The 27966-nt window shown below is 41.2% G+C and overlaps 1 protein-coding gene across 13 annotated transcripts in view; it reads left to right on the top strand.

The window, feature by feature from the left end:
• The window catches only part of LOC116716026 (inositol polyphosphate-4-phosphatase type I A-like), a 37647-nt gene extending 10077 nt beyond the window's left edge, over window positions 1–27570 (top strand). For 2 of the 13 annotated variants that reach the window (XM_032556751.1, XM_032556752.1), the window contains exons 3-28: window positions 647–884; window positions 1004–1048; window positions 1138–1256; window positions 2417–2533; window positions 2617–2696; window positions 2838–2949; window positions 3705–3795; window positions 4060–4207; window positions 5325–5455; window positions 5537–5641; window positions 5722–5830; window positions 6078–6095; window positions 7517–7703; window positions 7785–8000; window positions 8111–8252; window positions 8414–8575; window positions 9417–9449; window positions 9718–9890; window positions 9990–10113; window positions 10195–10262; window positions 10671–10870; window positions 10958–11055; window positions 11151–11263; window positions 11343–11497; window positions 13271–13461; window positions 26503–26607. In XM_032556751.1, the coding sequence (XP_032412642.1) occupies window positions 779–884; window positions 1004–1048; window positions 1138–1256; window positions 2417–2533; window positions 2617–2696; window positions 2838–2949; window positions 3705–3795; window positions 4060–4207; window positions 5325–5455; window positions 5537–5641; window positions 5722–5830; window positions 6078–6095; window positions 7517–7703; window positions 7785–8000; window positions 8111–8252; window positions 8414–8575; window positions 9417–9449; window positions 9718–9890; window positions 9990–10113; window positions 10195–10262; window positions 10671–10870; window positions 10958–11055; window positions 11151–11263; window positions 11343–11497; window positions 13271–13451 (3033 nt within the window). In that variant the 5' untranslated portion in view covers window positions 647–778 and the 3' untranslated portion in view covers window positions 13452–13461; window positions 26503–26607. Of the gene's footprint in view, window positions 1–646; window positions 885–1003; window positions 1049–1137; window positions 1257–2416; window positions 2534–2616; window positions 2697–2837; window positions 2950–3704; window positions 3796–4059; window positions 4208–5324; window positions 5456–5536; window positions 5642–5721; window positions 5831–6077; window positions 6096–7516; window positions 7704–7784; window positions 8001–8110; window positions 8253–8413; window positions 8576–9416; window positions 9450–9717; window positions 9891–9989; window positions 10114–10194; window positions 10263–10670; window positions 10871–10957; window positions 11056–11150; window positions 11264–11342; window positions 11498–13270; window positions 13462–26502 lie in introns of all 13 variants that reach the window. The other 11 variants (XM_032556753.1, XM_032556757.1, XM_032556758.1 and 8 more) reach the window with 11 other exon arrangements.
• Window positions 27571–27966: the final 396 nt, after the last annotated feature.

Below are 27966 nucleotides of genomic sequence, written 5' to 3'. Positions count from 1 at the left end.
AAAGCAAAGATGGCGACAAGGACGTAAACATGGAATATGTAAAACGAGTTGAGTACAGCATTTAGTACTGGATGGACAAAAAAAGCTTTGTGAAATACAAATTTATCTTCTTTATAGAAGTTCTCACTGAAACCCCCCCACCAAAGTAAACCAGTTAAAAGTGAGAGTCTTTGTGCAGATGAAGATTAGATCTTTTTAGGGTTCTGAAATTCCTTCACCAAACCTCAAGCGTACAGCAGATTGGGTAAGCAGTGGGTGGAAAAACTAATTATGGCCCATGAATCTGTAGTTTAGAGAGAGACAGCAGCTATAACTCTTTTTATCTGCATTGTTTACAGTCTCTGGGTGGCTTTATCAGCTTTTCTCATCGTTATGGAAGAATTTCAAATAAGTTGAATTATGGATATTGACCAGCCCACTGCCACACCATAATACTTTTGTTTTTCAGCCATTCTGTAGATATTATTCTGTTGCCAACCCAGATTGAACCAAGCTTCTGTTGTCAAATTGAGAGCCTCGCAGTTTTACACATAATTACAAAAACCTTAAAGAAAAAATGGTTTCAAACAAATATATATGGTTATATCATTATGAATCAGCAGTTAACTCTAAAACTGATTGTTTTTCTCTCTCTGGGTTCCCTTAGAGGTGGTGAGGCGTTCAGCGGATCAACCGTGGATCTTCACAGGGCCTCGCCACATGGGAGTGCGCTTCCGCACTCATAAGGGTGTGCGTTTGGGGCTCCCGCCGTCCCGTCGCCTGCTGCTGCTGGACCGACATGGCTGGTGGCAGAGAGCGCAGAGAACGAACACAGCGGCCATGGTCGGTGTACCGGGCCAACACCTTCGAGCTTTCCAGCGAGATGATCGGCCTGGCGCTCGCAGGTGAGGAGTCACAGGATTTATGGAAACCTTCTGAGGATCGGTTGTCTTGGAGTCTAAACATTGCGGGTTTGATTCCAGCTTACTCTCTTGGCACATATCGCTGTGTTCCTATTTTCCAGGAAATAGTCAGGATCCAGACGAGCCTGTTTTGGAGTTCAATGTCGGTGAGCATTACCACAATCTTCTAGAAACTACTTGAATACCTCTTGGTTTGTGCCTCGGTGACTGTAGAAGTGTTGTCGGTGTATTCCAGCCTGCACAGAGCTGGCCACTCCCTCTTTGGAGCGAAAACCTAACAGCTTTGTAGCAGTGAGCTGCACTACCCCACCACAGGCCTTCTGGACCAAACACGCCCAGACCGAAGTCATAGAGGTCAGTCTGTCCAGAGGAACCGATTATAGCCGCTTCTCCATCACCAAGTCTCACTCTAACCGGTTAATATCTGGATTTGTTCAAGTTTACAGCATCTCCTTTGGAGTCTGTTCCTCACTACAGACATGCGAACGTGGTCGACTGATGATTTTGTTTGTAGCGACACTCTGCAATGGACAACCTTGAGGTTGTGGATTTGATGGACTTAAATAAATCCATATATTTACTTTAGTCTCATCAAAATGGAATATTTTGATATTTAATATCAAAGTCATCTGAATTAGTCATCTTATTCAGATTGTGGAATTTCATTTTTTGTTTTTTTAAGCGCTGGATTTAGGCAATGCAGTCAAAAGATGTACACCATTGTCCATGCATGAAAATAAAATGCACGACAAACTATTGTTATGTAGTATAAAATAGGATTCTGTTTGACCAGAAAAAAGTTGGAATTTCTCTGTTTGTTTGTTTTTTTACTAGATTGTTTATACATATGTTTAGAGTAGAAAAATATGTTAACATGGTGTAGACACAGCTAACTATTGGAACTGTTTTCTCCATGCAGTGTTTCAGACTTGTTGTTGTTCTCTGAAATAAATAAGCGGCTTACATTTCAGGATCTTTAAAATAGCAGGACCAATCCTATGTAAACCACATTTGGACATTTACTCAGGCAAAGCTTTCATCACAAGAGTACCAGCAGAGTATTGCGTGCAAACGAGTTGATTGGCCTGTAGAATCTGCGACAAGATTGTAGTAGTTGGCGAGATGGAGAGATCCAGATTGTTAACTCCATGGTCAAACCTTTAAGTCTGAAACTTTTTAGCAATTGTAGGAGAACAGCACCGAGAGTGTCAACTGGACAGGGACCAAATAAATAAATAAATATACAAATAAATGTACAAATGCAAAATTACATCATTGGAGCATCCGCCCACGTTCCTGCTCATAGTCAGGAGACGCACCCAACTTGGGTAAAACCAAATCAGACATTAACCAGATGGAGTGAGACTTGACCACGGAGAAGGGACTTAAGAGGATACTGTCTTAAGAATTTGTACCATTAGTGATTAAAATCAGCTTGTCAAGAGTGCTAAGTTGAACAAAAACTGCTTTATGTAAAGCATTGTGTAACGCGAGTCCCCTTGGTTTCCCCTCAGGGCACCAGTAACCCCACGTTCCTCAGTAGCATCGCCTTTTTCCAGGACTGTAACATTAACCCCCAGACACAGGTCAAGCTGGTCGTGTACGACGTAAAGGACCGCTCGCAGGGCACGGTACGAGTCTTCTGTCATGTACCTGTGGCACCTTAAGAAAACCAAACATAAATCTGAGCTGTTGTCTCTCTCTTTATGTTCAGATGTACATGTTGGGGTTTGCACTTTTTGCTGTGAAGGAACTTCTGCAGGAGAAAGGCCACAGATTAGAGCTTGAACTGCGGTAAACCACCTACACATGAAATTAAAATCCTGTAGAGGACGCATAGCTTCTAAGATATTTTCAGTCCTTTGTTCAGCAGTTTTGATTAAAGTTTGTTTTCCTGTAAAATAAAACCCAGCTTGTGTTTTTTTGGATGGACAGATCGGCAGAGAACCAACAGGTTGGGAAGGTCACCATCGCGGCGTGGCAGATGGAGGACAGGGGTGATCATAGGATGCCTGTTAGAAGTCTGCCAGAGAGCATCAATGGTCGAGTAAGGAACCAATTAATCAGCTTTTTGTTGTCATTTTTTTCTCCTTACACTCTAGGTCAAGACCATTATTTCGTCTCAAGAAACCTGATTGGGTTCCTGGAAGTTTGGAAGACCCTATTCAGTGACACGGCTCACCAAATAGCATGTAACGCCGCATTGTGTAATAATCGATGCAAAATACGGTAGATCCTTGGACGCATTTTGCAACACTTTCGGCCGCATTATGTGATGACATTATTATGTTTTGTGGAGGTTGCTCCTCTTTTGGAAATGGTAATATGATAATGTAGCGCATTGTGCAATAAATGATCACACACTGTCTGTTCTCATCTTAATCATTAAACTTGTAAGAACGACCATGTTGTAAATACCAAACCTTTTGGTCGTTTAGTTCCTTTTCAGACTCATAGCCAGAAACCTTGGTATTAACCTATATGTCAAGGCAAAATGATTCAAAATGTGTTCAAGGATTTTATTACATTGATTATGACACAATAATAGTTTTAATGCTGTATTATTGGTCTCCCAGCAACCAGCAGAACTGAGCCTGGATGTGGTTACAGTTATTGCGTTATTCCTTGCCAGTCTAGCTCCAAATCGCCTTGTGACTCATACATGCCGGTGTATTCTGCCTCACTGACAGCACATTACTATATGCTCTCTGCCTATGAGAAAGACACGGTGTCTAATTTCTGTCTTGATTCAGCGTAAAGCAGGTCAAATTTGCACTCAGTCTGTGTTTGTTTTGGCTGCAGATGGTACTTCCCGTCGATGAGAGCCTGACTGAGTCGATGGGAGCCCGGATTAAATACGCCTCGCTGTCTAAAGACAGCCTACTACGCTCAGGTGAGACTTCACTGACTTCACAGCAGCAGATAGATTTAAGCATAAGACACCACAATAGCGTGAGGGAAAAACTAGGCCAGGAGCACAGAGTACCTGCAGGAAACAAGGTAACTAAGTCACAGAGAGCTGCCAGGTGAGGGAATGAAAGCTCCTCAGTGTTGTAGTTACATGCAGTTTTTTGGTATGAATGATTGTTTGATAAGAAAAGGTGCTGGCGCACTTGCGAAACCTGTCAAACTGCATTACGATGTGCATGTGAAACAGTGTTTGGAGGAACCATGTCCAGGATGTACCACTTCCCAACCACTGACGGAAAGCACCTGCGCGTCCTGGAGCAGATGGCCGAGAGCGTCCTGTCCCTCAACATTCCCCGGCAGTTTGTCAAGCTGCTGCTGGAGGAGGACTTCGCCAGGTACTGAACGATTATTTTAGTTATCGATTATTCTGATGATTAATCATATTTTTAAAGAAGTGGCATTTTCTTCAGATTTTTCATCTATACCTTTTTAATACAATACTAGAAAACTGAAAAGATACATATAAACAAATATTTCATATTTTTAAGTGGAACATTATTGCCGAAAATGCAATAACGCAGAATTCCTTTAGCGAACGCTCAATCATTTGTAGTAAAGAATGCATCTGCAGCTAAAAAACATAAAAAGCTCAACCCATTCTGCAAGACTTAAGGTATAAAAACACGGTAGGCAGCTTTGCTTCAGCCTATTCCTTTTTTGGTAAATTGTGGGTTTGTTCATTGTTTTTTTCCTTTCTTGTTTCCTGTGTTTAATGTGGACAATTTACCAAAATAAAGTGATTGATGATGATGAATTAACATCAATACTGTACACAGCTGAGGTGTTGATTGTTTTTTAGATTAACTGATTGCAGAATTTGAACCAGATGAAGCTAAAACTATCTGATTTGAGGAGGTTTGGCTCAATCGTATTTGCAGACAAAGTATTTTTTAATCTTTCACGCTAAATGTATGTATATTTTTTTCAGTTTTGACTCGAGTCTGTACACTCCAGTTAATGATTAATCGGTTACTAAATTAGTTTATGATTATTTCAATAATCAATTAATCACAATTAATACAATTAATCGTTCCAGCCCTACAAAATCTGCAGTTCTAACCTCCTCAGAATTTAATTTTATTTATTTTCACTCTTGTTCTGTGGTTTCTAGTGTCTAAAATCAGGAAGTACATCCATAACAAGCAAACACAAACTTAACAAATTGAAACCTATCTTTGCATAAACAGCAGGAAGTAAGCAGCTATTTTATTTTACTGATTTAATAAACTTGCCTCAATCTTCAAATTTTTACAATTTTGTGGAATTGAATCAGTTTTGGGATACTGCTGTAACATTACATTACTACTCTAACACTTTAGTAACATTAAATGTTGCAAAAGTGAGGCGCCACCGTGAACATTTTCTGGCACCAAAATATGATGAAATATGCACTTTGAGGTCATTTCTATTGAGTCTCTCTTTTTTTTTTCTCCACCTTAAATATCTCTGCAGGGTGTGTGAGCTGGAGGAACTGGGAGAGTTATCACCCTGCTGGGAGACTTTGCGACGGCAGATCGTGTCCCAGTACCAGTCCATAACGCTCGCATATCAGGAAACGCTGTGTGACCTCAACAGCTACCGAGGTCGGTGTCTTCACGGCTCCCCAAACGTTGGTCAGTGAGTAAAAACTTTAAGCTTTCTCCCTCATATGCTCTCGGCGTCAGGTCCCTCCTTCAAAGCTAGCAACCTGAAAGCAGACAGGAAGCTGGAATTCATGCCAACCAACCTCCATGTGCAGAGGATGAGGGTGCAGGACGAGCTGGACTTCAGTAAAGCATCAATTCTTGGAAGCATTTATTCTTTTGTGTGCTGTCCTTCCCTCTGTAAACGGTCATCTGTTTCATCGCAGAGCACACCTATGATGTCATAACGATTGGCGCTCCGGCTGCTCATTGCCAGGGATTTAAAAGTGGCGGCCTCAGGAAGCTCATCCATAAGTTTGAGGAGGCCAAGAAACAGTAAGTTAACGTGAATGTGCACGGATTTTATACAGTTCAAAAATCCAGATAAGTCATGTTTTTTTTTTCCTTTTCCTTGAGTTAATTTTTTTTTTTTACTTCATTCATATTTCAATTTTTATTTCAGATACTTCCAATAAGCAAATCATTGACCTGCTTTGATTTTACATTCAATTAATGCAATAATATTTTGTAATATTTTCTGGCTTTCTTCTTAATTTGTTTCTGTTACTGTTTTTTTGATCAGCGTTTGTGAGGAGGGATGGTGAGTTGCTGCCTTAATTTTGCTTGTTTTCATTTCACAGTTTGTATCTCACTGCTACAATGGAAAATTCCAGGTTATGGCTTGTTTACAAAAACATGAAAGCAATAAAGAAACTGAACTATTTGTCTTTAAACGTGAGTTTCAACATGTCAAACTGAACTCACACAACTTTGACATATCTTTAGACATCCTTTCCGAGAATTTACAATCTCCACCAATATGTTTATATCTTGCTCTTATTTTGAAAAGCAAAAAGAAACCAGTTTAATAATTCATTAAAAGTCTATGCCTCCTGGGTGGTTTTGAAGTGAATGGTGACGGAGTTCATCTGGCTGCGCTGCAGGGCACGTTTACAAAGCGAAACTGCAAAATATATTTCCTTCTTCTTGTCCTGTTTGCAGAGTGCGCCCTGCAGAAAATAGAAAAATAGCAAATAGATTCTTATTTTCTGACAGAGATCCTGTAAGTCACATGGACACATAAATTATCAAAAGACTGGAAAGAGAAAGTTCCTCTGTTACATTGTCTGAGGAGGACAAAAAGTGAGCTATTATAGGTGCATTTTCTAAGCTACAGAATAGTAATTATTATGAAAGTTAAAGGTAGGACACAAGCAGTTTTCCTAATGCCATAGATGGATGTACTGGAGGTAATTTTACATGTACATGGCAAATGCTAATACTTTTTATTTGTCTCAAAATTGGCTAACAGACTAGAGTTATATGGGAGAGACGGTTTACCGTCACCTTACAATCTTTTCAATTTTTTTTGTAGTTATAAAAAGCTTCCATCTTTTGTGGCAAGCCTGTTTTCGAGTGGTAGTTGCCACTGCTGCAGATTTTCTTATTTGTGATCAGAATCAGATTCAGAAAGGTCTGATCAAAGGACGACCAATCAAAATCAAGGTTTGATACCAAGTTGTTGAAAATTTTAAGACGTGTGGTTCAGCTGGTCATTACAAGATCAGTGCTTAATTTACTTCATTTAACAGGCTATGAACTGCAATTTTCAAATAACACCGCCTCGTACCACCACACAAACTGTTAATGTTTTTAAGTTGTCAAACCCAGAAATGACGTAAAAGAGTATCACTTTATCGAATTCATTGAAATGTCAGTTTGTAAAGTTGTAAGTTGGCTTTTTGTTCAAGTTTCTAATAAAAGTCACTTGGAAAAAATCATTTTTAGAACTAATTCTCAAGTTCAAATGTCAGTGGTATTTCCCTCTGCTCAGAACATGTTAAGGCACAGCAGGCATGTGCATGTAAAAGCTGTAAAGTCTTATTTGACATGTCAGTAGCATCCCTCCCTCCTGTTTTGGAAACAGATCTTCTTAAAATCAGGAGCTGACTTTTTCCCGTTAGAAGTGTAGAGCAGAGTGTCGTCAGCGTATGGTTTGGTAACGGTCTTTTCTCCCCGCAGCAGCGCGCTCTCCAGCTCACAGTCCATCGTCTACATACCCCAGGACATTGTCCGAGCCAAAGAGATCATCGCCCACGTCAACACGCTCAAAACTCAGGTCAACTACTACGCTGAGAGGCTTTCCAGAGCCGCCAAAGACCGATCGGCTAGCGGGCTGGAGAGGACACTGGCTATCCTGACGGATAAGGTACCACAGGCAGTTTAATTTGGGAGTTTGTCTCCTTTATTCCACGACTAAAAGCGATATGTTCTCATCGGATGATGTCAGACTCGTCAGTTGGTGATGGTGTGCGACTGCAAATTGCTGGCTTCGGCCATCCAGGCTTTGAACGCGGCGCGGCCTGACTACATTGCCTCCAAAGCATCACCTACCACCGAACCAGAACAAGTGGTCCTCCGCAACGATCAGGACACTCTGCTGGCCAAGTGGAGCGGTTGCAACAGTCGATCTTCGCTGCATGTGGACTGGCACGAAGAGGAGTGGGTAGGTCTTTACAACATTCCTCGACGTTTTGTCATTATTACTGTTGGCTATTTTTAGTTTTCTCTTCACATCCGGCATATTTGAGTTAAAATCTTTTGCCTTCTGCCCAGGAGAAGGTTTGGGTCAATGTGGACAAGTCTCTGGACTGCATCATCCAGCGAGTGGATAAGATGCTGCAGAAAGAGAGGAGACCCAGCAGCAGTAGCCTGGACAGTACCCAGCATGACCTGCAGGGCGGCGACAGTAATAAAGGTGCACCTGTTCACCATTTAAGTTTTAGCTCTAACATTTCTGCTTAATCTGCTCAGCTGGAATCAGTTTTCATCATCATACGTTATTAAAAAAAACAAAAACACAGGAATCACAATCAGATGTTGGTGTAAATTGACTCTTGTGTATGTGGCTATGAAAAGGTGAGGAAAAACGACGGGCTTTCTGGATCAACCCAGGAAGTTTGTCACAGGACTCAATATCATCAGAACCACCTCCACCATCTTCATCAGCACCACCATACTCTTCCTCTTCGCCTGCCCTCTCCTCATCTGCACGACCCCCCTGCCCCGAACAGGAAAACTGTACGTTTCTGTTTCTACTGCTTTGTTGCTCAGTTTTTCCACAGAACCGCATAGAAGTTGCAGTCAGAAGCTTACATCCACTCAGAATACACTCATTCTGGGGTAAATTTTTGAGCACTGGGCTCAAATCGGGTCTATTGATTCATCGGATTTTTCGGTTTTGAGGATTAAAGTTTTGGAAAATCAGGATTTTTTTCACCAATTGACTTCTTTGGTTTTTATAGTTTGAAGTGATGTTAGCACAGCCACGGCCGCCATTGTGTTTGACAATGTGTTTTACAGCTTCTATTTATTTGGATTTTGAATTAAGGTCAGCTCTACGACAAAATATAGATGTAAATAAAGATTTATATTTTTTTAAGTTATAATGTTACCAGAACAAAGTCGTAATATCAGGAGAATGAAGTACCCAGAAACCATCTCCCTCTTTAACTGGTAGTTAAAACTCGTTGACCCTATTTTTTTTTAAGCATCTGAACATTCAAAAACTAATTAATATGACATGAGTGTATGTAAACCTCAGACTGAAACCGAACTTCTCTCACCTCCTCGTCTGGATCATGTTCTTCTATTCGATCGAGTCTCATTGTTTAACCTTTGTTGTTGTCCACAGTGTTTCAGTCAGTATGTTAAATGTTGTGGACCATGGTCAAACATCTGTTCCATCTACCCCTTTAAACCAATGTGGGAATAAAGAGGAAGCCTTTGCTTGAGATATCTAATCATATTCAGGCAGAAGAAGCTGTATAGTACATTTTTATTGTTAGATGTTTGACCCTGGTCTGCAGTGTTTTCTATGTGTGTCTGCTAATCATGCATGTTGCACCTTCACTCCTTCCAGATGGAAGCCCGAGTGCAGAGGAGGCGTACCCAGGTAAGAGCCGCTGCCTCTTAACTTTGAATTAATGTAGGTTTGTTTTTGTTTTTGAATAATCACTTTCCATAAGTCTTTCTATCATTTCAAAAAGGAAAAAGACACACAGTGTAACTTGGCTTTCATCAGCGCTTCTGCTTTTCTTGCCCTCTAACTGTCCAGTCTGTTTCTGTCTCTTAACAGTCTAATTAAGATTAATTTCAGTTTCAGTCTTCCAGCTAATAACCTCTTGGTTTTATTCTTGACTCCGTTTCATCTTTGTTCCCAGGTGAGTGGAGCGAGGCTCTGTACCCGCTCCTCACCACGCTCACCGAGTGCGTCGCCATGATGACCGACAAGGCCAAGAAGTCCATGGTGTTCCTGCTGATGCAGGACAGCGCCCCCACCATAGCCATGGACGTGTCGCTGCAATATCGTCGGGACGTCGTCTTCTGCCAGACGGTCAGCACGCAAAACATGACTCAAGAGACACTCGCCCCCTAATCCAATGAAAAAACTTTTCTTTCCTCCTGTTCTGATGTCTCTCCTTGTTCCTTGCAGCTCACTGCCCTGATCTGTGGCTTTGTCATCAAACTGAGGAACTGTCTTCGAGACAACGGTTTCCTGCGGCAGCTCTACACAATCGGCCTGCTGGCTCAGTACGAGTCCCTGCTCAGCACCTACGGTCCGAAACAGACTCTGTCAGGTCTTATTCGTTACTTTTTTAGCTGGATTTACTTCGCTGAGCGTCTCCTTGTGCGTCTAGGAGAGGAGGTCGCCATGTTGGAGGACATGAGCATCGGAGTCATGGATCTGCGGAACGTCACCTTTAAGGTAAAATAACACTACATAATATTTACACAGCAAAAAACCCAAGAAGTTTCTAGTTAAAATATTTTAGTACATTTGAATTTGGGCAAAAAAAAAAAAATTTAAAGCAAGTTTTCAGCAAGATATATAAGCTAAGTAAATAATTTTTCAACAATTCTAAAAAAAAGATGTAGCAGTTCTAGTACTTTTTATATCTAAATTCAAGAATTATTTACTTAAAACAAGCTTGCATATCTTCCTGAAAAGTTACTTGTAAGTTAGTTTTATCTTATTTCAAGATATTTGCACTAGAAACTATATAAAAAAAATACTTGGCAAATTTGTGCATTTTTGCAGTGTAATTTGTGTGCAAATATTCTAAATCAAAAGAGAAGATTTTGTTTTGTTTTTTATTTTATTATTTTGACTCAGGTCACCCAGGCAACCGGCAGCTCCGCCCCCGACATGCTGCCGATCATCACGGGCAACAGGGACGGCTTCAACGTCCGCATCCCTCTGCCAGGCAGCATGTTCGACGCGTTGCCACGGGAGATCCAGAGCGGAATGCTGCTGAGGGTCCAGCCGGTGCACTTTAACGTGGGCATCAACGAGCAGCAGACGCTGGCCGAGAAGTGAGACAAACTCACATTTTCTCCTCCAGAGAGTTTGAGATGAAGGGGGGAAAAAAAGAAACCTGAGTTTGTGTTTGTGCCGCTCAGGTTTGGTGACACATCCCTGCAGGAAATTATCAACATGGAGAGTCTCTCCAGGCTGAACTCGTACTATGAACAGTTCAAAGAAGTACTTCCTGAGGACTGTGAGTTTGTAAAAGCTTCTTCTTCTTCTGTATCGTCTCAGAATATGAGAAATGAAAGAGTTAAAACTCCTACAACCATCCTTTCCCACACCCAGGCCTTCCCAGGTCCCGTTCCCAGACTTGCCTCCCTGAGCTGCTGAGGTTTCTGGGCCAGAACGTCAACGCCAGGAAGAACAAGAACGTGGACATCCTCTGGCAGGCGGCCGAGGTGATTAAAAACCTCTGAATGAGGAAGAAAGGACGAATCTGCCTGTTGAAACTCAAACCTCTTCGCTTTCCTGCGTTAGATTTGCCGCCGACTGAACGGCGTCCGTTTCACCAGCTGCAAGAGCGCCAAAGACCGGACGGGCATGTCGGTCACTCTGGAGCAGTGCCTGATCCTGCAGCATGAACACGGCATGGCGCCGCAGGTCTTCACGCAGGCGCTCGACTGCATGCGCAGGTAGGAGAATCAACCTGTTCTGTTGGGCCGTAATTCCAGTATCACAAATCAGCTGAAATCTGATTTGTCTTTATTTGATTGAAAAAAATAAAAAGCAAAAACAAATCTCAGACAAAAATGTGTAAACTTTGTTTTTAACTGGCAGATTTATTGTTTTTGCCACAATCATCGTCATTTTTTCCTTTGTCATCCTTTTGCCCATCGGCTACCAGTAATAACTAGTGAACTATTATTTGTTTAAGATTTGTATTGACTGCAGGAATCGGGGCCCAGCTAGATTACACAGATTGAAATTAAACCATAGAAGCAAGAGGTTATATTTCAGGTCTTAAAATAAACTTTTACTGCTACTTTTTGTTGGAAATTTGAGGTGCACAACAACTAAAACTGCTATTATTTGCAAACACATTTAACTCATTTCTCGAAAGCCACTGTAAAATTTCTCCAAACTCCACAGAAGTGTGTAAGAATAACGCATTACAAAGAACATAAGCTAGTTGTTGATATTTACTGGTGAATTACACGGCCAGGCCAGTTAAACCAAAGTTATACAAGATTCAAATTATGTAAATTACAAAGCATATAATTTATTTCTTGGGCACTTTACAGTATATAACACCAGAATGAACCATACCGAGCAATAAACAAAAGTTAGTATTTTGCTAATTAGCTGCTAATGTACAAAATAACCCATAAAAACTACTGGCATTTTAGTTAGCTTAAAGCTAATCTCCCACACAACCTGTGGAGCTAGTGGAAGTAGGCCCATTGCTATTATTGTATGTTGATGACTGGCAGAAATTTCCGACTAAACTCAAGAGGTAAGTGGTAACAGTAACTAATCTTTCTAAACTCAGTTAAATTTTGTGAAATTTGCCAATTTTACAAGTTGTTGAATCATAGCCGTTACTTTCGAAAAGAATCAGTAAAGTCAAAAATATATATACAAAATTACAAAGTGTGAAAGCAGTCCTGTTTACCTCCAACAAAGGGGGGAAAAAAAGAAACAAGCTGAGCTTTTTTTCCCCCCGCGAAATACGACGCTGATCTGAGACAGGAGACAGTGCGACTGAGCTGCTGCTGCTGGTCGTTATTGATACCGATATTGATCCACAGCAAATGTGATTCCCAGGTTCTCCAAATGCCTCTGTTTGGTACAAATCCCAGAGATGCTCGCACCGCTCTGTTTAAAGTCTCTCCATCTTTCTCCTTCTCCTCCTCACGTCTGCACGCGTTCCCCTCCTCCTCCGCAGCCGGCCGGCATGAACTCAGATTTGATTTGACCCCAGACGCATGTCTGACAGTAACAAATTGTCCCACACCCGTAACATTTGCATGCCCTGAGCTTCGCTCTTCTCCTTCATCTTCCATCCATGTCTAAAGAGAAGATAAACATGGTGAACCATTTTGCTGTTTCCTCTTTCCTTTCTTTAAAGAACATCTTTCCTAATTTCTCTTTTTTTCTCTCTCCTCTCTTTCCTTCCTCTGCTTCCCGTCTCATGGTTCTTGTCGTTTGACAAATTTATTTTTGCCGGATCGTGTTTTATTTGTTTATCGATGTTATTGTTTTGACGTCGCCTTGTGGGAGCTGCTTTCTGTCAACACGTTTTTGTTTTTTTTTCCTTGTTCTCACATCCCACTTATTAATTTGCCATCTCTCCGCTGGCATATCTGCGTGCCATCTGTTTATATCCCTTCCTCCTCATCCGTCGCTCTGTTCCTCCTGTTTTGCCGCTCCACCTCCTTCCCGTTCTTCTTCCCCACACCGGACAGCGTTGGGACGAGGGAAGGTGTGATCCAGAAGAACCTGAGCGGCTTGCTGCCAGTGCGCGACCTGCGGCTGGACCCCAGCCTCATGTACTCCCTGCCGCTGTTGGCGCTCAGCCCCAACCTGCTGGTGGTGTGCATCTTCCTCAGCGTGGCGTATTTCTTGGCCAAAGTCCGCTGCAGCTGAGCCAGGCCTGGTCAGGTTTTTTTTTGGGGGGTTTATTTTGAAACGCAGTAGGTCACACACTGTTTCACCTGAACAAAGGGCTTTCCACAACCCCCACCGGAGTTTCTTCATGGAAAAAAAAAGACAACTGAATTTTCCTTCACTTCTTTCTCCTTTTGCTGAAAGTGAGGCATCACGCATCTGATTTACCATTTTAAAGCTGCAGTATGTAAATCTATCATAATTTCCCAACCAAAAACAACCAATCAGAGTCAGAAGGAGGGTCTTAGTGCTGTCAATTAACCTTGTGAGAGCACTGCTAAACATGCTAACCACGGAGAAACAACTTAGCGTTACAGAAATCCGCCGTTATTGGTAGCCATGCTAACTAGCCTTAGCACTAGTTAGCATTTGCTGAGCAACAGTTTCAACAAATATAGCAAAAAATATTTTTTATTAAAGTTATACCTACTGCTGCTTTAAAGTTTAATTTTTGTGTCTTATTTTCATATTTTCTCTCTAAATGCTGCCGTTCCTGTAATTGGTCACTAAAGTGCAACATTTTGTCTTTTTTTTAACGTGATTCCTCACATAAAGAAAGAGGAAAGGCTTCAAAACAAAGTTGCTTAACAATAAATGATGTGTTTTATGGGGAACATGCGATAGAAGAAAAAGTATTTTTAAAAGGGATGTAATGGATATTTTTTAGCAAATGACTTGATGTCACGCTGCCTTATTTCTCACAAATAACACCAGAACAGACAGAAGTTCAGAAGTTCTGCTCGTCGTTGTCATAAATATTATGATATATATATTTGGTTTCATCCGATGCATGTAATTTTAGATTAAAGACGATCCAAAATATGATGCTCACACCAACTTGTTCACTCAATGACCAAAAACTCAACTGTAAGATTAAATAAAATTTAAAAAATAATCATGGCCACGATGAGAGCACATAACCTTCTGACTAAAACTGTAGAAAATGACAGTAAATTTGTGAGTTTATGTATATAAAGTAAACTTAAAATATATTAAAAGAGCTTCTGGAAGAACTGAGAGTAGCTTTTATTTAAAAAAATATATATATATATATATATAAACAGCTTCTTCCATTTATGCTTTCATAGTCTTCCGTGTGCGTCGCTTTAGCTTTTGAGCGAATGTAGATGAACCTAAAGCTTTTGATGCAGCTATGCTTAAGCTTACATATATTTATATTTTTGTCAGCCTTGTTTTTTGCTTTTCAGCGGGTCTTCCTGGTTTTATAGAAAGTGTGAGGCTTTTTGCTTCGACCACATATTGCTTTCATGACAAAGCAGCCATGGCAGATTGTAGGATATCCAGGTGAAATGTGTTTGATTATGCAAAGTGATGCTGCCGGTTGTATACCGTTTACGTCCATAAGCTTTAGAGGCAGTTATGAAAGTCAAAGACTCTATTTAGGTTATTATGCAACAAGATTTTTGAATTATTGATGGATGTATTCCATCGATAGCCAAATGCTAGTCAGGTTTTACTGCAGGGTCTGTTTTCAGATGTTTGCTAGATGCAGCGAGGCCTGTCACAAAAAGCAATAAATCAATTCATTGCATAATAAATTAAAATTAAAGCTGCAAGCAGCCTCGGGCGGCCCTCGCAGCAAGCGCCGCTCCGGCCTATTGGCCACCGCGGGGGTTCCAGCCACCGCAGAAGCTCTCGCACGATTTCCAGAGCCGCAGCTAACTCCCCACCGCAGAAGCTCTGCCGCAGTTTCCAGCACCGCCGCCCGCTAGCCGCCGCAGAAGCTGTCGCGCATTTTCCACGCCCGTCCACCGGGCGACACGCGTGAATGCGTTCGGCGGCGCTCCCCGACGACTGTCAAAAAATCTGGTGCAGATCGGTCGATGCGTCGAGGAGATACGGCCGATGTATTAACTTAGGGGGCGCAGTGGAGCCAAATTACATCTCAATCCCGTTGGGCTCTTTAGAGGTGAACAAAGGTCATACATATCCAGTTTGGCGCCAATCGGATGATCCATGTGTGAATTAGAGCCAAACGTATGTATATGGCGAGGGACTGATATTCGCCGTTTGGCCACGCCCACACGGTTCAGCCCGCAGCGAGCAATGACAGAGCTCATCATCCGAATCATCTTGATTAGGTCAAGAGAGCCATAAACGGAGCTTTCCAAGGAAAAAAACGGCACTTCCGGTTCCGAGGGGGCGGGGCTTAGATGACGTCATAATGTGATGACGTAGGATCGACGGGCAAGCCTCCAGGATCACTCAGGCCAAGTTTGATGCAGCTCGGTCAAAATATGTGGAATGTAGAGGCAAACGTATACGAACGGCGTTGCCGCCATTGAAAACTCTTGGCACTTTAAAGCAAGCGAGACCAACTTCCTATCTGTCATCCAACACAGAATCACCTTGATTAGGTCAAGAGAGCCATAAACAGAGCTTTCCAAGGAAAAAAACGGCACTTCCGGTTCCGAGGGGGCGGGGCTTAGATGACGTCATAATCTGATGACATAGAATTTTCAGACATCACACCAGCATCACTCAAGCCAAGTTTGGTGCAGCTCGGTCGAAACATGTGGAATCTAGAAGCAAACGTATGGCATCGGCGTTACAGGTCACTTCGCCACGCCGCCACACCCAGCTGCTTCATCGCAGCCGGTCAGGGCTTGGATCCACAACACACCAACATGTCTTCTGTCTCTGGACACAGTTTCATGTTGATTAGGTCAAAGGGCTAAGAAAGCGACCGTTCACAGTAAAACATGACACTTCCTGTTCTCAGGGGGCGTGGCCTAAGCGATGTCATAATTTCACCACAGGGTATTTTAGGACACCTATTGATGATCAATAACTGAAAGTTTGGCGTCTCTGTGAGTTTCTGTGCAGGATATATAAGAGTTTCGTGTTTCATGGCGAGTAGGTGAACTTTGACCCCTGGTAACCCCCCTTCAGCAATCTCAGACAGTCACCAATTTGATAACTTTAAATCAGACATGCCTTATGATCAGACTGACCGAGTTTGAAGCCGATCAATCGAAATCCCTAGGAGGAGTTCGATCAAATACGAAGGCTGTAAACGTCAAAATCGAGGTCAAATGAACTTCAATCTAAAATGGCCGACTTCCTGTTGGGTTTCGACCATGGCTGTAATAGACTTTTTTGTACGTCCTGACAAGATACACATGTGTACCAAGTTTCGTAATTCTAGGTTAAAGCATGGCTTAGGGCTGTTCATTTAAAATACTCTAGGGGTCGCTATAGAGAAATTAGGCCACGCCCACCACATTTTGTTATGAATTCCTGTCGGTGGGTGGATAAGGATCCATCCTAGTGAGTTTGGAGCAGCTGGGCCCGAAATTGTGGAATTCAGAGCCAAACGTATGGCAACGGCGTTACAGGTCACTTCGCCACGCCGCCACGCCCACCTGCTATGTCAAAGCCGGTCGGGGTTGGAATCCACAACACACCAACATGTCTTCTGTCTCTGGACACAGTTTCATGTTGATTAGGTCAAAGGGCTAAGATAGCGACCGTTCACAGTAAAACATGACACTTCCTGTTCTCAGGGGGCGTGGCCTAAGTGATGTCATCATTTCACCATAGGGTATTGTAGGGCACCCGATGCCGATCAATCAATGAAAGTTTGGTCCCTCTATGTGTTTTTGTATAGGAAATATAAGAGTTTCGTGTTTCATGGCGAGTAGGTGAACTTTGACCCCTGCTAACCCCCCTTCAACATGCTCCAAAACTCACCAATTTGATAACTTTAAATCAAACATGCCTTATGATCAGACTGACCGAGTTTGAAGTCGATCAATCGAAATCCCTAGGAGGAGTTCGATCAAATACGAAGGCTGTAAACGTCAAAATCGAGGAAAAAAATGGACGTTCAATACAAAATGGCCGACTTCCTGTGATAGTTGGCTAATAACATTAAATGTAAGTTCTGAGTCTTTTGGTGAGCTCTACAAGTGTACCAAATTTCATGTCTCTACGATGAAATACGTTCATAACATTGTGTCAACAGAAAATTGCTAGTTGCCGCCGTTGAGCAATTTTTTTTGCGATTTTTGCGACAACCTTAAAATTCAAAATTTTTAAATTTTCTAGTCGCGACCGCCAAGTTTGGTGAGTTTTTGAATATGATAAAGCCCCCAAAAAGGCGCCTCTTTGGGGGGGCAGAATCGTAATAATAATTAAAGCTGCAAGCAGCCTCGGGCGGCCCTCGCAGCAAGCGCCGCTCCGGCCTATTGGCCACCGCGGGGGTTCCGGCCACCGCAGAAGCTCTCGCGCGTTTTCCAGAGCCGCAGCCCGCTCCCCACCGCAGAAGCTCTGCCGCAGTTTCCAGCACTGCCGCCCGCTAGCCGCTGCAGAAGCTGTCGCGCATTTTCCCCAAATTACATCTCAAACCCGTTGGGCTCTTTAGAGCAGAACAAAGGTCATACATATCCAGTTTGGCGCCAATCGGATGATCTATGCGTGAATAAGAGCCAAACGTATGCATATGGCGAGGGACTGATGTTCGCCGTTTGGCCACGCCCACACGGTTCAGCCAGAAGCGAGCATTGACAGAGCTCATCATCCGAATTACCTTGATTAGGTCAAAAGAGCCATAAACAGAGCTTTCCAAGGAAAAAAATAGCACTTCCGGTTCCGAGGGGGCGGGGCTTAGATGACGTCACAATGTGATGACGTAGGATCGACGGGCAAGCCTCCAGGATCACTCAGGCCAAGTTTGATGCAGCTCGGTCAAAATATGTGGAATGTAGAGGCAAACGTATACGAACGGCGTTGCCGCCATTGAAAACTCTTGGCACTTTAAAGCAAGCGAGACCAACTTCCTATCTGTCATCCAACACAGAATCACCTTGATTAGGTCAAGAGAGCCATAGATGAAAGTTTCCAAGGAAAAAAATAGCACTTCCTGTTCTGAGGGGGCGGGGCTTTGATGACGTCATAATCTGATGACATAGAATTTTCAGGTATCACACCAGCATCACTCAAGCCAAGTTTGGTGCAGCTCGGTCGAAACATGTGGAATCTAGAAGCAAACGTATGGCATCGGCGTTACAGGTCACTTCGCCACGCCGCCGCGCCCAGCTGCTATCTCAAAGCCGGTCAGGGTTGGAATCCTCAACACACCAACATGTCTTCTGTGTCTGGACACAGTTTCATGTTGATTAGGTCAAAGGGCTAAGAGAGCGACCGCTCACAGTAAAACATGACACTTCCTGTTCTCAGGGGGCGTGGCTTAAGTGATGTCATCATTTCACCACAGGGTATTTTAGGACATCCGATGCCGATCAATCACTGAAAGTTTGGTCCCTCTATGTGTTTTTTTATAGGAAATATAAGAGTTTCGTGTTTCATGGCGAGTAGGTGAACTTTGACCCCTGCTAACCCCCCTTCAACATACTCCAAAACTCACCAATTTGATAACTTTAAATCAAACATGCCTTATGATCAGACTGACCGAGTTTGAAGTCGATCAATCGAAATCCCTAGGAGGAGTTCGATCAAATACGAAGGCTGTAAACGTCAAAATCGAGGAAAAAAATGGACGTTCAATACAAAATGGCCGACTTCCTGTGATAGTTGGCTTATAACATTAAATGTAAGTTCTGAGTCTTTTGGTGAGCTCTACAAGTGTACCAAATTTCATGTCTCTACGATGAAGTACGTTCATACCATTGTGTCAACAGAAAATTGCTAGTTGCCGCCGTTCAGCAATTTTTGTTGCGATTTTTGCGACAACCTTAAAATTCAAAATTTTTAAATTTTCTAGTCGCCACCGCCAAGTTTGGTGAGTTTTTGAATATGATAAAGCCCCCAAAAAGGCGCCTCTTTGGGGGGGCAGAATCGTAATAATAATTAAAGCTGCGAGCAGCCTCGGGCGGCCCTCGCAGCAAGCGCCGCTCCGGCCTATTGGCCACCGCGGGGGTTCCAGCCACCGCAGAAGCTCTCGCACGATTTCCAGAGCCGCAGCCAACTCCCCACCACAGAAGCTCTGCCGCAGTTTCCAGCACCGCCGCCCACTAGCCACCGCAGAGGCTGTCGCGCATTTTCCACGCCCGTCCACCAGGCGACATGCGTGAATGCGTTCGGCAGCGCTCCCCGACCACTGTCAAAAAATCTGGTGCAGATCGGTCGATGCCTCGAGGAGACACAGCCGATGTATTAACTTAGGGGGCGCAGTGGAGCCAAATTACATCTCAAACTCGTTGGGCTCTTTAGAGGTGAACAAAGATCATACATATCCAGTTTGGCGCCAATCGGATGATCCGTGTGTGATTTAGAGCCAAACGTATGCATATGGCGAGGGACTGATGTTCGCCATTTGGCCACGCCCACACGGTTCAGCCAGCAGCGAGCATTGACAGAGTTTATCATCCGAATCATCTTGATTAGGTCAAGAGAGCCATAAACAGAGCTTTCCAAGGAAAAAAATGGCACTTCCTGTTCCGAGGGGGCGGGGCGTAGATGACGTCATAATGTGATGACGTAGGATTGACGGGCAAGCCTCCAGGATCACTCAGGCCAAGTTTGATGCAGCTCGGTCAAAATATGTGGAATGTAGAGGCAAACGTATACGAATGGCGTTGCCGCCATTGAAAACTCTTGGCACTTTAAAGCAAGCGAGATCAACTTCCTATCTGTCATCCAACACAGAATCACCTTGGTTAGGTCAAGAGAGCCATAGATGAAAGTTTCCAAGGAAAAATATAGCACTTCCTGTTCTGAGGGGGCGGGGCTTAGATGACGTCATAATCTGATGACATAGAATTTTCAGACATCACACCAGCATCACTCAAGCCAAGTTTGGTGCAGCTCGGTCGAAACATGTGGAATCTAGAAGCAAAAGTATGGCATCGGCGTTACAGGTCACTTCGCCACGCCGCCACGCCCAGCTGCTATCTCAAAGCCGGTCAGGGTTGGAAACCTCAACACACCAACATGTCTTCTGTCTCTGGACACAGGTTCATGTTGATTAGGTCAAAGGGCTAAGAGAGCGACCGTTCACAGTAAAACATGACACTTCCTGTTCTCAGGGGGCGTGGCCTACGTGATGTCATCATTTGACCATATGGTATTGTAGGCCACCTGATGACGATCAATCACTGAAAGTTTGGAGTCTCTGTGAGTTTTTGTGTTAGAAATACCAATTTTTCATTTTTTCCTGTGTATTACAAAATCGAAGAATTTCATCTGCAGGGCAATGCTGCCCTCTGGTGTCGAATTACTGAAATAATGAAACTATTTCAGTGGCCAGCAGAGGGCAGCATTGCCCTACAAACGACGAACATGTACTGTTTATTATGTAATTACACAGAAGATCTCTCTAATTCATTCTGAGGGGGCGGGGCTTAGATGACGTCATAATATGATGACATAGCATTGTCAGGCATCACAACAGCATCACTGAGGCCAAGTTTGGTGCAGCTCGGTCGAAACATGTGGAATCTAGAAGCAAACGTATGGCATCGGCGTTACAGGTCACTTCGCCACGCCGCCACACCCAGCTGCTTCATCGCAGCCGGTCAGGGCTTGAATCCACAACACACCAACATGTCTTCTGTCTCTGGACACAGTTTCATGTTGATTAGGTCAAAGGGCTAAGATAGCGACCGTTCACAGTAAAACATGACACTTCCTGTTCTCAGGGGGCGTGGCCTAAGCGATGTCATAATTTCACCACAGGGTATTTTAGGACACCTATTGTTGATCAATAACTGAAAATTTGGTGTCTCTGTGAGTTTCTGTGCAGGATATATAAGAGTTTCGTGTTTCATGGCGAGTAGGTGAACTTTGACCCCTGGTAACCCCCCTTCAGCAATCTCAGACAGTCACCAATTTGATAACTTTAAATCAGACATGCCTTATGATCAGACTGACCGAGTTTGAAGCCGATCAATCGAAATCCCTAGGAGGAGTTCGATCAAATGCAAAGGCTGTAAACGTCAAAATCGAGGTCAAATGAACTTCAATCTAAAATGGCCGACTTCCTGTTGGGTTTCGACCATGGCTGTAATAGACTTTTTTGTACGTCCTGACAAGATACACATGTGTACCAAGTTTCGTAATTCTAGGTTAAAGCATGGCTTAGGGCTGTTCATTTAAAATACTCTAGGGGTCGCTATAGAGAAATTAGGCCACGCCCACCAAATTTTGTTATGAATTCCTGTCGGTGGGTGGATAAGGATCCATCCTAGTGAGTTTGGAGCAGCTGGGCCCGAAATTGTGGAATTCAGAGCCAAACGTATGGCAACGGCGTTACAGGTCACTTCGCCACGCCTCCACGCCCACCTGCTATGTCAAAGCCGGTCAGGGTTGGAATCCTCAACACACCAAGATGTCTTCTGTCTCTGGACACAGTTTCATGTTGATTAGGTCAAAGGGCTAAGATAGCGACCGTTCACAGTAAAACATGACACTTCCTGTTCTCAGGGGGCGTGGCCTAAGTGATGTCATCATTTGACCATAGGGTAGTGTAGGGCACCCGATGACGATCAATCACTGAAAGTTTGGTCCCTCTATGTGTTTTTGTATAGGAAATATAAGAGTTTCGTGTTTCATGGCGAGTAGGTGAACTTTGACCCCTGCTAACCCCCCTTCAACATGCTCCAAAACTCACCAATTTGATAACTTTAAATCAAACATGCCTTATGATCAGACTGACCGAGTTTGAAGCCGATCAATCGAAATCCCTAGGAGGAGTTCGATCAAATACGAAGGCTGTAAACGTCAAAATCGAGGAAAAAAATGGACGTTCAATACAAAATGGCCGACTTTCTGTGATAGTTGGCTTATAACATTAAATGTAAGTTCTGAGTCTTTTGGTGAGCTCTACAAGTGTACCAAATTTCATGTCTCTACGATGAAGTACGTTCATACCATTGTGTCAACAGAAAATTGCTAGTTGCTGCCGTTCAGCAATTTTTTTTGCGATTTTTGCGACAACCTTAAAATTCAAAATTTTTAAATTTTCTAGTCGCGACCGCCAAGTTTGGTGAGTTTTTGAATATGATAAAGCCCCCAAAAAGGCACACGAAGAGGTGGGAAGAATCGTAATAATAATAATAATAAACAGTACAGATACAATAGGCCTTCGCAGCGCTTTGCTGCTCGGGCCTAATAATAAGAAACAGTACAGAAACAATAGGCCTTCGCAGCGCTTTGCTGCTCGGGCCTAATAATAAGAAACAGTACAGAAACAATAGGCCTTCGCACAGAAACAATAGGCCTTCGCAGCGCTTTGCTGCTCGGGCCTAATAAGATTAATAACTTCCAGTTAGACAACAATCATTAAATAAATAATAAATCAATAATTTCTGGAACAATTTCTTATCGTGACAGGCCTAGATGTAGCAGTTTTGCATAAAGTCTCCTGTTTATTTATTTTTCTTCCCCCCCCCATTGAATATGTTTTCTGTAATACAAACGCTGTTTTGTTTTAGCAACCATTGCTGCTTCTTGAATGACAAAATGGTTTAAAAACAAAACTAAAATCAACTATATGAAAAGAGCAGCAATTCAAACGTATTTAGAAGAACAGTTCTGTATATGGAAGGCAGAAAATATCACAGAATAATTTGATCAAATAGCTTATTATCAAATTAATTGGTAAACAGTTTCTATAAATATGTGCTTTTTTATATAAAAATTATAAATAGTAATTACAACAAAAGATTTCATTGTAAAAAATATATTATGTCTGTTATGGAAAAAATATATGCCCATATCTGGACTCCGTCTCATTTTCGAGGCAACAAATAAGTGCATATCGTTTATTCAAGGCAGAACTGTACCATAATTTGATGTGTCTGGAAGAAAAAGGATGAATAGTGTGTTTCTTATTTTGGGGAACTGAAAGCATTCAGGCTGCTTTACTTGGAAGTGTGCTATTTAAAAATCAATATCTTGGCCTGCAGCATCAGCTGCCTCCCCAGAGCGTTCAGACATGGTATCGTTAAGATCGACCCAGTAAGGAAATAGATAAGACCAAATTAGCCTCCCTTGGGAGTTTATTGGCTCTCATGTCCTGCTAGCATTCACATACACTGACCAGTGATCAATTCTTTGGCTTGTGAAAGTATAACAAGCTTCTCTGTCTTCTCAAATAGACTTAACAAATATTTTAATCACGGTTGATGCGGATCCAAACGGCTGTGCTAGCTAGCATGCTACACAGAAAAACCTCCTATCATTTTAGCACGTTAGCGAAGTTCTTTGTTTGTTCGGATACAGTGTTAAATTATTTTATTTTGTTTACAAGAATTAAAACGATGCAGTGGCGCGTGTTTCTGAAAACTATAACTATAAATTTATGTAATTATAAATCAATCAGGAGCATTATTTACCTCCTAGTTCAGCTGAAATATGCTGATCTTATTTACTGTAAGTTATGTTTATGAATGAGTTTAGTTAGAGTTGATGTGCTTTTCAGTTGTATTGCTTTTGTTAGTAAAGGTTTGGTAAAAGCCTTCTTTGGTTTCTGCCTTTTTCAATATTTTTGTGCCACTAGTAGCATATTAGCTTCAATATTTTGTTGTTTTTTTTATTTGGATAGAAACATAAAAATAGATGAGGATTACCATTATTCATCTCTAGTCAAATTGCCATGTTATCAAGATATTTAAAATGGATAAAAATTTCAAATCAAATTTCAAATCCAGTGTGTTTAAAAAAATTGCTAAATAGTCACTATTTTTACGTGTGGCTAGCTTATAAGCAAGTGGGCATAATATTTTTCTTAAGAAAAAAAAAGATTATTTAAAAACAGATAATGATCATTAACTAATCAACTAATGAGTTAAGTTGTTATGTTTTAAAGTACCAATTGGAAAATTAAATGCAAACTACACTTTCTTTTTTTGCAATTTATAACTTGTTGATTTTTACAAGATTACTGAGTTCTCCTTGATCTGCAGACCTGCCACCGTTACCATTTATTGAATAAAAACAATAACCTATTTTAAATATTTTAAATATATATAAAAGATAAATAAAGTCACAGCTGCTAGACAATGAGGTGGAAATTACAGTTTGTTGGAGAAAGAAATATCAGGTTCAGAGATATATGAATTATTTTCTATCCATCTTTAGATACATTATGATAAAGTGCTTCCTAAAGGGTTCAGTTACGTTACTGTTTCATGGAGCTTTTTGTGCTTGTTTTTGCAGATCTATAAGAGAATATATTTGAAATATGTTTTTGGAAGAATTGTATTTAAGTGCTTGTATTGTCTCAGTACATTGTTGTCTGTGATATGTATTATGAATCAGTAAAGGAGTGTATACATAAATCAGTGCTTCTATGCTGAATATTATGCTTGTGCCATAACTATCCTACTCTAGTCACTTTATTTCTTTTGCTATTTATGTCTGTTTTTACTGTCTATTGAAACTGAATATGCATTTTCTTGTGCGACTAAATTTCTTCACAGATTGCGGTTTTGTCCAAAACTCTAAGCCTTATTGTCAGATATTGTTTTTGGGGATGTTTGACTTGTAATGTGACATTATCGTGGTATTACAATCCTCATGTCTGACTGTAAACTGTTAATATGCTGAAATTCACTCATTGTATTGACAGAAAAATGTTCTGCATTACTGTTTCTAATGAGACTTTTACAGAGATTTGTGCAGGACGTTATTGCAAGAACAGTGATTTTGTAGCTTTCAAGGTGTCAGTTTTGTTAATTTATTCCAGTGGTAACGTTCATATTCCAGCTGCACCCAGACATGTATTACAGTAAAAAAAACCAAAAAAAACAGTATTTTCAACTATGCCTCAAATTAATGTTACTTTAATGTCTAAACTTTTGCTTTGTCCAGCACCCACACTGCTTTAAATGTATACACAAATCCAAGAAAACCCTTTGTCTTTGTGCCCTTACAGTCATAATGCTGCTCAAATAAATGTTTTATGCCTCCACTTGCAAAATTTATATACATCAATATTGTTACTCTGTTGTTTTTTTTCTTTTGTGTGTCGGTTTTACACTTCTTTTTTTTGTTGATGTTACATAAATGTTTCTTTCTTGTAATATTTTTCATGTATTTTTTTTTTTTTTACATTATGTGGCTGAATTTAAAAACACTCACCATTGCAAAATCCATTTGATAAATTTCTTGGTAATTGATCGTCTGGTTGGCCAGCCATTTACTGGCTAGATATCAGCTTCTAAGCAAATAATTTAACTTTTTTTTTTTATTTAAAAGCACATTGTTTTCTATTTATAGATGTCGATTTAAATGCCATATGTCCTAGCTAACTTGTTTAGCTTACCTGAACTGAAGTTACAAGCAACAGAATTAAATAAAACGTTAAAGAACATTTCAATTTAGGCCTTTTATAACGTACATAATCTTGCTAGCTAAATAGCAAGTTAGCGTTGCCATTAACACCTCTGTGATTAAAGAAAACGCTAGCCCCAGATCAATAATCTAAACCTAGAAATATTTAAGCTAGTTCAAAAATAAGAGATGCACTAGACGTTATTAATGAAAATTGAGCTATTTTAATGTAAAATACAGTATGTATCTTCTAGCTAACTAGTTAGCTCGCTACAAGCTTGCTATGCAGATAAGTTACAGACTGATATTTACAAGTAGTAAACCTTTGGATCCTAACCTAGCTCATTTATTCAACCTAATAACACAAGTTAGTTGGATAACAAGTTAAAAAGGGACATTTAAAATCCTTATAATTCAAACATTGTACTGAAGTGTTAAATAAGGTAGCTTGTCTTCAGTAAGAAACACTTTTCTAAAACATTCAGCTTTCACTGTGTATGAAAGGTATTACATGAAAAGACTGCCTGATTGATTGGTAAATTGATTTACATTTTTTTAACAAGTTAGGTTGCCAAATAATATTATATATTACATGTTTATTGTTATACATAAAAAAGGTAATCTAACTTGTTGTAGTCGCTTCGTAATTTAGCAAAGCAACTCAATCGTCCGTCAGTTAGCAAGTTACCAGTCGTCATGCCTACCCACAGTATGTTTCGCTTGTGTTTTAACCCTTTTCGTCTCCCCCCTCCCGCTTCTTTTGTCTTCACAGCGAGGGCTGCAGACGAGAAAACACTGTGAAGAACGTTGGCGCGAGAAAATACGCCTTTAACTCGTTCCAACTCAGGGCCTTCCCCAAACACTACCGGCCACCTGACGGCACCTTCGGGAAGGTGGAAACCTGATCGAACCTCCCTGGAGGTGCTTGTCAGGACAGCATCGCTTCACGTGACCTCTTTGTTTGGGAAGGATTAGACTGAGTAGAGTCAGGATGCATTTCAGACATTAATATCACCTGGTGAGATATTAAAAGATATCTACCTCCAGAAATGTTGTTTTCTGGAGGTAGAGTCTGTGATTCAACGTACACTGTACTACCACACTGAAACCGCTGAGGCAAATCCTATGACAAAAACTGTTTTCTGGTACATACACCAGAAAACATATACGGTTTTCTGGTGTATGTAGTAACACACATTTTGCGTATATTACGTTATTCATAAGTTGCTAAACAGTGTTTTTACCTCACTGCCTCAATCTTTTCAATCACTGATAATCGATATATAAATACCAAGCTTTTAGTTTAAGCAGAAAAAACTCAAAATACTTGGTAGGTTAGAGGAATGAATTGTGTAAAATCAAGCCTTTGAATATGAATAGCTTATATGAATAGAAGCACACCTAGTGCAATTATCATGTAGCATAAGAAGCAGTGCCTTCAAAATGTTGTCTGAAGTGCCCATGAGCAAGATATGGATTCTGTCATACCTCTTGTTTTGTTAGTTGGACGGGTCAGAAAAGTTTATGTCTTGTTCTTCAGTTTAAAAAATCATATATTTTACCATTAAACTATTAAAAAGACCTAATGAGGAGTTTTATATCAAAACACTGAGAGTGGTTTGATATATTTTATGACACAAGAGGGCGCCACTCTGCTTCTACATGTCTGTGAATCAGCTGCCATGTGTGCAAATCCATGTACATTTTAGTCATCACTGAAAGTGTTTTTTTTTTCTCCTTATTTACTCTGACACACACGTGTTTCTCTGTTCTGTGAAAACCGGCCATATTTGAAAGTGTTTATGTTGCAGCGTTGCTAAAATAAACTACTTTTTTTGTATTATTGGTTTGGAAGTGAATCTATTTTCCTGATTAGTTACAAAATATAATAGATGTGGCATTCTGAGAAAATAGCGTGCAGTGATTTAAATATGATTCATTCTCCTGTCCAATCCGAAATGACTCAGTTTGGCAGACATCTTTTTATGTTCCTGTAATGTTTGCTGCTCCTGACCGATTTACTGCAGGTAAAACTGGACTATTTCATTACTCATTTTAATTTACTCTCCATTCTTCAAATGAGGCTGATGGGTCAAAGCTGCCTGGTAACAACGAGGAGGGATTAAAGGTTTGTCTCATTAAATGTATTAACATGAAACCTATTTGCACACAACCTAATTCAAAAAACCAAAACCAAAATAAATTAAGAAGAAATGCAAACAGCACCGGCATTGTC

Source organism: Xiphophorus hellerii, chromosome 24 (genome assembly GCF_003331165.1).
Source record: "Xiphophorus hellerii strain 12219 chromosome 24, Xiphophorus_hellerii-4.1, whole genome shotgun sequence".
Classification (NCBI taxonomy): Eukaryota; Metazoa; Chordata; class Actinopteri; order Cyprinodontiformes; family Poeciliidae; genus Xiphophorus; species Xiphophorus hellerii.
This window is presented reverse-complemented; position numbering and strand designations above follow the sequence as displayed.